At 28.9% G+C, this 11,540-nt stretch overlaps 1 protein-coding gene across 1 annotated transcript; it reads left to right on the top strand.

Annotated features, from left to right (window-relative positions):
* The first annotated feature begins 10,231 nt into the window (after positions 1 to 10,231).
* LOC122603721 (ethylene-responsive transcription factor 2-like) lies at positions 10,232 to 11,336 on the top strand. The gene has a single exon (XM_043776505.1). It carries the CDS (start codon positions 10,295 to 10,297, stop codon positions 11,018 to 11,020), a length of 726 nt encoding a protein of 241 aa, XP_043632440.1. The 5' UTR covers positions 10,232 to 10,294; the 3' UTR covers positions 11,021 to 11,336.
* Positions 11,337 to 11,540: the final 204 nt, after the last annotated feature.

The following is an 11,540-nucleotide window of genomic DNA, read 5'->3' as shown; positions in this document are numbered from 1 at the left end:
ATCTCAACAATCACACGCCGTATATTTCTTTCAAATAAATCTTATCTCAATTCATAGTTCTCTCTTTTAGTCCTTCATGCTTTACCCCATTGTTATTGAAACCCTAACCACCACTGAGACTCTGACATCATAGTTACTTTTACTTACTCCTTTTCTCATTTTCCCTTTTTCTTTTTGCTATTCTTTTAGCTGGGTGGTATTCTTACACACTGATTTTATGAATGAAACTTGCAATAAGCTTTTAGAAATTAATTATGGGCCCTTGGAGGGAATGGGCCTAGCCCAAATGCACCTCTTGCACCCCTCCAAAGCCGACCTTATCACGTTAATACTTTTACCACATTAATTTATATATGAACTATCTTATTAATTATCACATTATGTAAATTGATAGTAATATACCTTAAATTAAGAGGTTCGTTTAGAAGTCCTGAAGTCCACCCATGTCGGGTCATCTTCGTTTTGGTAACCATCCATCTGCTCATTTGTGAATTCGTCGCAAACAAACAAAAATAGTTTTGTTATGGATAAGAAGAAAAGTTTAGGACTAAATCTGTAACAAGAATATAGTTGGGGATACAATAAAAAGCATTCGTGGGGCGTCCCGTTAAAAGGGATTACGGCTTTATATATTGTCTACTTTTTCCATTTTATGTCACTTTTTCTACCTTCATCGTTCCTTCCATACGCCCCCGCCCCTTTCTTTTTCAAACATTGTTTGAACCTATACTAATACTACTATACTTTCGATCATGGAATGATCATCACATCATTTTCATGGCCTTAATTAAATAATTGGTATTTTATATCATTTCACGTCACTAAATTTTGGATTGGTGCACCTCAATACATTTTAAACATCTTCTTATCGAGTCTCGATCACTAATTTCTTGTCTAATTTATCGTATGTTCTCAAATTATTGTAGAACCATACCACAAGTGAGCACTGTGTAGGTCCTGGAAGCTTTGGGAACAAGCCATCATTTTCTACATCAACATGTAATTAATTTGTTTTACTTAACATATTATATAAAGCCTTTCAAAAAAAAAACATATTATATAAAGCCTTAATTAGAGTAAGTAAGTAACTGCTCAGTGCCGCTTTCTGCGGGTTTTGAGCCCCAATACCTCGACGGTATGGGGGAGGTTAAGATGTAGGCATACCTTACCTTTACCTAAGTAGAGAGACTGCTTCCAGTTTCTACCTAAATGGTAGAAAAGACCCTCCAACCTTTGCACGGGATGAGGATCGAACACATGACCTCTGTCTCCAGAGGCAAGAGTGTTTACCACTGATTCAACCATGTTGCTTTATATAAAGCCTTAATTATATGTTGGAAAATAAGCCCTTGGAACTTCACTTAACGTGCATAAAAATGTTGTACATTTACATATTAAATGTCGGCCCCCTAAATTTTATGATAAGTGTACAACTAATTAATGCATCTTAATAAATGCCCATAGGGCTTTGTTTAGCAAAACCCTTATATCTTATAACTTGGAGATCTTAACCATACTACGTACGTATAATTAAAGTTTATGGCGACGGTTATTACAAATGAATCATGACCAGTTTATGAAAGAGATTTATAACGGCTAAATAGCTACATTTATTTACTAATAGTTAAATTATCAATTTCGTATAATACATCATCTATCACTTATGACCTATGAGATGTGGTTATTGAAAATACACAGCTAACAATTAGATCATACATATATAATAATTTTTATATAAAAAAAAAAACTAAAATTACAATTGAAATATAGAAAACAATTACGTAGTACTCGTATTATATTAAAATTTGATTGATGACTAGAGAATAGTCAAGAAAGCTCGGCCATTAAGTGGTGGTTCGATCAGGTCACGTGATCATCACTCATTAGTTTGTTTCATGTTGACTACTAAACTTTATTTGTTGCCTAGCTCCCTATGTGACTTGTCCTTTTCAGCCCTCATATACTCTTCTTGGTACGTTAGATAGATCGCTACGTATGATTGTTTACATGTAAATAGAAAGTAATAATATTGGTCCATCACGTATGCTAGCTAGCTCGATATCATGTTATGATTTTCATGAAGTGTCTTTGGCATGTCCCTAGCTATATAGTATATATGCAATATTGTTGTCGACATATAGAATGTGATTTGGACAAAATGTTCGTGTGTTATTTTAACTCTTCGTAAGAAAACAAATACTTATTTTACAAAGTTAACAGTCCAAAATGTGACTACAATTAAATTACAAATTAGATAGATATTAATTAACTTCCACGAATTAAAATTAAAGGCACCCATTTCATCCGAAATTGTATAAATCAATCTGAAGTAAGCTAGAGATTCCGAACATGATTCGGTCTTCCATTAAAATAGTTAAGATGAAGAACTAGATTTTCCGGTGTACATCATTGCTGTATGCATTTTTAATTGGGACAAGCATACAGGACATGTTACCATCACCATAATCATAATTAACATTACAAAGCTAGTTTAGATAATTTTAATCTTATATTTACTAGTGTACTAGATATTTACATATCCGTGATATAAATTTACGTACGTAAGAAACGTCAAAATAGAAGTGATACATTAAATGCGGGGAGTATTAGAAATTTATACGAGTAGTTCGTTTGGTGATCTAGACTGATCCATTGCATCTGGTCAAAACTAGACCAAGTCAACTTTTCATGTTCAAACTTTGACATTTGACTCTTCCCTTTTCTTTAGTTTATTTCCCCACCGCAATCAGGCAGAAATCCGACTGTAAAATGTTTCGAAGCAAGTATTCATTTTGTACGAGTAATTGAGCTCGAGCTAAGATTTAAATTTTTAACGGTAAGGTTAATGTGAAAATCAAAACAACGATCCCAACCATTATTTTTTTTTTCTTAAAAATAGTGAACTACTATAATAAAGCAAAAATAATAGTAATATAGTAACATCAAATATATTGAACTAATATAATAAAGCAGAAACAAACCAATATAATATTTATACATACACTAAATAGTATTGTAGTGTGGGGAGGACATTTTGAGAATCATGAATATACTGAAAGTGACATTTTTGAAACAAAAAAAATGTTTAATGTCTTAATAAAATACTCTTTATAAGGATTAAAGATAAACGGTATTCAAAAGTGTATTATGTTGTATTGTTATTTTCATAAAATTTATTTTTATGTAAATAAAATAAGAAATTATAAAATATTAGAATATATGGAAAAATAGGGGTATAAAGAAGGGATATTTTTAGGATGTTCTAGAAAAGAAAAAAACTGATAAATAATAAAGCAATTAATAGGGGAAAAACGAAACATATGAAGGTTAACTCCATATCAATATCGATTACAGTTAACCCTTTTTTTTCAACATCTTTTTTACTGGTAAACTAGTTACTTTTGTTTCTTAATATGTAATATTTGGTTAAATAAAAAATTTTGCATTTTCAAAAAGAAGTAAGGAAAAATGTTAGATGATAAAAGAGGTGAAGAAAAGCGGATCTTTAGAACTCCTAAAGTTGTAACCAAATATAAATTCTTACCCTTTTTTCTTAAGTTATATATTTATATGTGTGTCCAACAAAAGAAAATAAATATAAAAACAAATATGCAGGATGTTTAGAAAAAAAAAAACCCAAAACAAATATGCAAATATAGTATAAACTTTTAGAAAATTATAAAAATATATATCAATTCATCAACAAAGACCATCTCGAATGTTTTGATTATCTTCGGGTTGTTCCAATCCGAAACAGTCCATACATGCATAACACAGAGTCGAAGATGATCGTTAACATGTGTTGGACTAAGATCTTCAAGATGAACTAACGTGGTCCTATTTTTTATAGTTGAAGAAGAATTCATAAAAAAACCTATAATGAATAACAAAGTAAATTAAAAGAGATAAATAATAATAATAATAACATAAGAATTCAATGTCAAATAATAGTGATTAAACATAACAAAATATATAAAAACAAACTCTTTTTGTTTGTTGAGTAAGTCGATTTTTTTTTTTTGTTGTTGAGAACTCATGAGGTAGTGGAACCTTTTTTTTTTGAGAATTCGTGAGAGTTTTTTCCTATAACGAAATTAAAAGAGATGAATATTAATAATAACATACAAATTCAATGTCAAATAATAACGATTAAACATGAACAAAATATAGATAAAAATTCTTTTGTTTGTTTGTTGAGTAAGTTGAACAGTTTTTGTTGTTGTTGAGAACTCGTGAAGTAATCGAACCTCGTGATGGTTTATTTATTAGGTGTATATATTTAATAACCTTTTGGAAAATTTTAAGAATAAAAGATTTATTTTGTATTTTTTAATATAATATAGGTTAACCTATAAATTTTTTAAAAAATATAAAAAATAGAGAATTAATTAAGATAAAAAATTATATTCAACGAAGAAGATTAGGGTGTCAAATAAACCCCAACATGTTTTTTTTAGTTATATTATAAAAAACCTTATATATATTCAACCGTCAAATTTCGTAGTTCAAAAGCATTCTAAAATGTGGAAATTTGTAATTGATTTTTGTCCTCTAGTGTATACAAAGTGAATATTGTATTCACAACGGTTTCGAGTTTCAGTTTCCTAAAAGGACTTATTTACAATGCATGTATCTTGATGACTTGATTATATAGCATATCAGCCTAGACTTTCATCTTCTCATTATTCTTTCACACTAGAACGATGTCCGCGTATTACAGCCAAAATGGTTTATAATGTATGAGATGTCGTAACAGTAATATAAGTTGTTTACATTACTTTCATTAGATTCGGCGATAAGACATGTCATGGTTATCATTCTAAATATAAATCGAGGATTAGATGCGAAAAATAATAATGTGCAAAAATTAACCATTTTAAATATATTTGTTAGAGTTATTTAGGGGTAGTTTGAGAATATTAAAAAAGACAAAAAATGTTGAATTTCTTAAAATAAAGAGGTCAGATTATTTTACAAGGGATTATAGACTATTTCATCTTTGATAAGATTTTAATAGATGACAATTTCCATCATAAGTTCATAACTCATAAGAGATTAGGGATGTATTTTTTTTTCAAACAAATGTATGTAGTGACACAATATCAATAACAAAAAGTAATGGCAATAATAAAACAATGCAACGTATAGACGAAAACTAATATGGTATTACGCTTAAATAAGTATATATCTGATATGACAATTTTGAACAACCATATCCATGATAGAAGGGTTTTTAATTAGCTAGGCGGTTATAAATTTGACGTAAATACACTGTCATAACCAAACCGTATTAACACGAAATTTGAATCCCACAACGCAATATAACAATCCCCGTATATTATATATGTTAAACTTACTTGCTATATGTACATAAAAAAAAAGCACGACAATCATATATATTGGATCTCAGCATTATGAACAAACTTTGCAAGATATATTAAACTTCGTAAAGTGTACGACTACTGCCTATATTGATCATGATTGCATATATCCTTTTGTTAAACTTTGTCAACCCCACTGAGAAAATGATGATCGAAATCAAAGATAGCATACCTTACGATACAATGAGAAATTAGTGTCTAATAATGAGTTTTTGGTGTAATGGTTTAAAGGGATCGAAGATGGGAGGTGATCTCTAGAGATCTCATGTTCAAATTCGGGTATTAGATTTAATTTGAAAAAACTATCTCTAAATAAATATAAAAGATAAACTTTAATTTAAAATTTGAGAAGTATGGATCCTTAAATGAAGTTAAACTTTCAATTAGAGGCATTAGATCAAATGATGATATTATATACCTTATTTAATTTTTTTAGATTTAATTTTATTTTAATAAGTTTAAATTTTTATTACATTAATAATTAATGTTTTTAATGACATAATTATGAAAACTAATATTTTTATATTTTTACATCATCTTTTATCTTTAAAATTAATTTTGAATGTTGTTACAATAATTTTTTTTTAAAGTAATACATTTTTATTAAATTATATTTTTGTATAAGATTTTTATCTTATAACGAATAAAACTTGGTTATAAGGATTTTTGCATATGATTTTTATCATATAACATTTTTATAAATCAATGTTTTGAAAACCGGACCGAATGTCAAATTGACCTTTTTAATAAAGAACTAAAAAACAAATATGGATTCTATAGTAAGTTATCACAATTATATATCTGAAAAATAACTGTATGAAATTTGCAATGATATTATGCATAATTTTAAAATTAGATTAACACAACATGCGATATATAGATTGATAATTAAATTGCTTAGTAATTTTAGTGTAAAACTAAATTATTTGAGCAAAACGTTAAAACACAAGTATAATGACATTGCACACATATTTGGATGAATGAAAGACATCTAAAAAAACGAAAACCTTATTTAGCGAGACATTTCAAGTGTTTGCTCAGTATTAACTGATATCTAAACTACCACTAATATAACTTCATGTTTTTTAATAGTTTAATTCTTACTTGGTTAAATATTTTCAACTTATAATATTATAAAATTTTAACATGACATTAATTATATATGTTTCCCACATATTACGTGGCTAATAATCTAGTTTATTTACTAATACAAGGAAAAAAAACAAAGTCTAGACCATATTTAACGAAAACAATATAAATGAGGCAAAAGATTTGCTATTTTATTACACTTACATTATATTTAAATAATTCTTAATATGTTTGTGGTGGAGATATATCTCAGATTTAGAACTAGAAAAATAACTTTTATCAAATGAGTTAACTGCGTATATACGGGAATCTGTTATTTAGATATCAGAGCATAATGATAAATTAAATAAATTCTCATGTCAAACACAAGTTTGATGCATGTACGTATCTATATTATATTATAAAAAGAATATCATTTTAGTTTTGGAAGTGTTGAAAAATATATAATATTTCACTTAACACCTCTTAAATTATTTTTATCTATACTATCCTCTTTACATTAATGATTAATTATACTATCAATCATTTTTTCTTTTAAAATATCTCCATTAACCATTTAAATTAGTTACATTTACATCAATTATCTACACCACTCGATGCCGCATCTACTACCAACAGTCGTCCCAACCACTAAATCGTCGCCGCCATAACCACCACTGTATTAAACGGGTAACGTGCTATTCGAGTTAAATATAAAAGGAACATATACAACGTTGTAGTAGCAACGTCGTTGAAATTAAAGAATGAAATAATGCTTTTTGTTGACAAACATATATTAAGATAACGACAAAGAGAAATACAATTTGGTCACATATTTAAAGATTGATTTTTTTGTTTAATCAACGTAAAGTTTAGGGTGTTTCCAGCTAATTTCCTTATAGTTAACCTTATTGTTGTAATTAGGTTTTTTTCAGTTTTGAAAAGGACAAAGAGTTACTTAATAATTCTGCAACAAAGTTGATAATATCTAATTATTTAATGTTACCAAATCTTTATCTTGAAATAAGTGAACATTTATCTATACACTAATCAACTACACGACAGATCAATCAAAAGGCTGCTAAAGTTACAAAGCATCCTGGATTATTTTACAGAAAACAATAAATCTTTTTAAAAAATTAACTTTAAGAAAACCACTTAGAATTATAAGAAGAAGACATATAGTATTTATGATATTTAATGATTATTTTTCTTAATCTTGTTCTTGATTTTTTCAATATGTCATCATATTATGTTTAAAAGGATTTTAAGTTATTTACTTAGAAAGATTAATCATTTTTCTTATCTTACTCATATTGGTTTCTGAATAAAAAGAAATGATTAATTTTTTTAACAAAATTGTCTTAAAGTTTTTTTAATCACAAAATCACGTGATATAAAAAAATCAAAATAAAAAAGATAATAAATGATTTACACATGTCAAAATTTTATGATTATTAAAAGAACTTTTATAGGATTTTTAGACTTTTATAGAAGGTTATTTATAGACTTTAACATATGTATTAAAGTTGGTTTCTTCTATTAATAATTTGACATCTTTGTTTAATTAAGTTAATCTACTTTATATATTTAAGTGTTTCATTTTAAGATAAGGAAGGTTAAATAAATGGTGAGAGTCATTCTCTGTTTTTCCCTAAGTTATGGGCGTGACGACTCATGATCTACATCTCGTAATTTAAAATACATGTAAGACTTCATTATTGTATACTCAGTTATCTTATGATATTTAATATCGATTGACTATTTAAATATACATACAATTAACATGTGAAGAGAATATAGTGTAACTTAAGGAAAACAATACAAGTTGTTTTTTAGTTATATATATATATATATAATAGTCTCCAGATCCGTCTATTGGACGGGTAGTCTCAAAATAGATAAATGAAAGCTTTTAGAAATAATCGAGGTATGTTAAATAAAAACTAAATAAAAATCAAATAGATAAAGTACAAGTTAAAGAACGAAACATATGAAGATTAACTCCATATCAATATCGATTCCAGTTAAATTTTTTTTGCAACTTTTTTTTTATTAGCAAATTCATTAGTTTTGTTTATTAATTCGCAATAATTAGTCAAATAAAAATTTGAAGTTTGAAGAAAGAAAGAAGAAAAAATGTCAGATGATGAAAGAGGTTAAGAAAAGTAGTTGGATATTTCGATCTCCTGAAGTTGTAATCAAATACAAATTCTTAGCCCTTTTTCTTAAGTTATATATTTATATGTGTGTTGAAAGAAAGAAAAGAGACCCAAAAACAAATATGCTAACATGTTTAGAAAAAAACCCAAAAACAAATATGCAGATATAGTAGAAATTTTTAACAAATTATAAAAATACATATTAATTCATCAAAAATTACCATCTCGAATGCTTTGATTTTCTTTAGCTTGTTCCAATCCGAAATAGTCCATACATGCACAACACATAATCGTAGATGATGATGGTTAACATGTGTTGGGTTAAGATCTTCAAGATTAACTAATGTGGTCTTATTTTTTTGTTGTTAAAGAAGAAGCCATGATAAATTAAAAGAGACGAATCAAATTATAATGATTAAGCATGAACAAGTCGAATTTTTTTATGAGAATTCGTGAGGTAGTCGAACCTTTTTTTGTTAAGAATTTGTGAGTGTTTTTACCTAAGTTGTATATAAGTGATAATTTTTGGAAGAGTTTTAAGGATAAAAAGATTTGCTTTTTTAAAAAAGTAAAATATAGGTCGGCCTAAAAAATTTATAAAAGTATAAAAAAATTAAGGATTAATTAGAATAGAGAATTAGGCTTAAAGCGAGAGATTAGGGGTGCCAAATTTACCCATAACCTCCTTTTTTAGTTATATTATAGATATATGATAATTACAACATTAAAGGTTTTTGTTGACTTAAGATAGTCTTTTTTTCGTATAAAAATCACCATTGAACTTTTTTTTTTTTTTTTATATATATACATAACACAACTACTCGTATTTTATATATAAATGACAGATAAGACTAACCGTTAAGACTGTTATTAAACAAAGTCTCGTAACTTTGAATTGATACAAATCATTGTCTAGGAAATTAAAAATAAAAACAATTAGTTCACCAGTCATAACGTGTTCGTCTAGTGATACTAGCCAGGAGCAATCGCTATTTGATACATTTTGTGGTAGAACAATATGTTACCATTTTAAACTATAAAATGACAGTAAACTTTGCCATCCTTGCGCATCATTTAGGAAGTTATATTATTACTGTATTTAATTTAAGGGGTTTGCTAAATACAACTCTAAGTTGCATAAATTATTTGTACATTTACCATGAAAATCAAGGGGTGAACTTTTAATATGAAAAGTACAAGTATTTTTATGCACGTTAAATACAACCCATTTAGTATTTCCCTTAATTTAATTAGTAAGATTTTATCTCATTTTTGGATATTTAAAGACCATGACATAAACGATTTAATGACTAAGATTTTATCTCATTTTGAATATTTTTTGTTTAATATTTATTATCCATATAAAAATCTCCAATAAATGATAATATGATGCGTCAAGCCATGACGTCACCCTAAATAGAGTTTGTACATTCACCACGTGATATTTATTAAAAATCTTTGTTTTTCGTTTTTTTAATCACAACTTGTCAACCTTGCCCACCACGTCGATACGAACTTTCACTGCACCCTTACCCCCTCTACTATTCCAAAGTTACACTTTCACTCCTCCACTTGCATCCCCATATGCATATATATATTCTACCCATCCACTCCTTTTATTCCAATATTTTTTCTTTCATTTCTTTGTATTCTTTGTCACTTTACAAAACCAATCTCACAAAAATGATGCAAATACCTTCATATGGCGTGGAGCCTTTTCCGGCAACAAAATCCGGTGAAGTTCCGGTGTTTTGCAGGAGCACAAGCTTTAGCAGTCTTTTTCCATGCTTAACAGAAAAGTGGGGTGACTTGCCGTTAAAAGTTGACGATTCTGAAGATATGGTTATATATGGTATTTTACGTGACGCCGTTAGTGTTGGATGGACTCCGTTTAATTTCTCGGCTCAAGAAGTTAAAGCCGAGCCGACTGAAGTGAAAACTGAGCCGATTACTTTCATGTCTCCACCGGCTAAGTTAGAAGAAGTGGCTTCGGCTTCGGCTACGGTGGTGATACCGAAAGGGAAACATTACAGGGGTGTAAGGCAAAGGCCATGGGGTAAGTTTGCGGCTGAGATAAGAGATCCGGCTAAAAGCGGCGCGAGGGTATGGCTTGGGACTTATGAGACGGCCGAGGAAGCTGCAACGGCTTACGATATAGCTGCTTATAGAATGCGTGGGTCAAAGGCTTTGTTGAACTTTCCTCATAGAATTGGTTTGAATGAGCCGGAGCCGGTTAGAGTGACATCCAAAAGAAGGTCAGCTGAGCCGTCAAGTTCGGCTTCATCGGCATCTGTTAGTGGATCATCATCTAAGAGAAGAAATACATATACAAAAGCTTCAGCGGCTGAGATAGTGGAGCCTGAAGTACAAAGCCGATCGTCAAATGAAAGTGAAGCCGTTACTGATTAAAGGTTTGAGCCGATTGATAAAGCTAGTGTTGCCAAATTGCAAATGTGTGGGACCCATGAGAATCGTAAAAGATACGCACCGGGTTGGACCCGGATGTGTTGGATTTGGATATTGGATTGAATGTAAAATGGACAAAAATGCCCTGGTCCTACTAATCTTGATGTACAAGATATGGAGTGCTAAATTGTAAATTTGCTTTTATGCAATCTTGGGCCTCTCCTTTAGGTTATAGTTTAAGAGCAATGTGTAATGTGTGACCTTTGGATGAATGAATAGAGGTTTTTATATCTTATAATAATAATGATAAATTTATTAATTTATTTGCTTAACTTAAATTAATCTCATCACATGTTTTCATATGGTTTAGTGGAAACACGTTTCTTTATTGTTCTTTTGGTCCCCATAAATAATAATGTTATTATAATGAATATGTATAATGATAAATCAACCTAATTGGTGTATCTAAAGATATGCTTAATAGTAAAATGATGATGCATGGAAAAATCAGGGGACAAAATTA

The sequence above is a fragment of the Erigeron canadensis genome, chromosome 6, assembly GCF_010389155.1.
Source record: "Erigeron canadensis isolate Cc75 chromosome 6, C_canadensis_v1, whole genome shotgun sequence".
In the NCBI taxonomy this organism is placed as follows: Eukaryota; Viridiplantae; Streptophyta; class Magnoliopsida; order Asterales; family Asteraceae; genus Erigeron; species Erigeron canadensis.
This window is presented reverse-complemented; position numbering and strand designations above follow the sequence as displayed.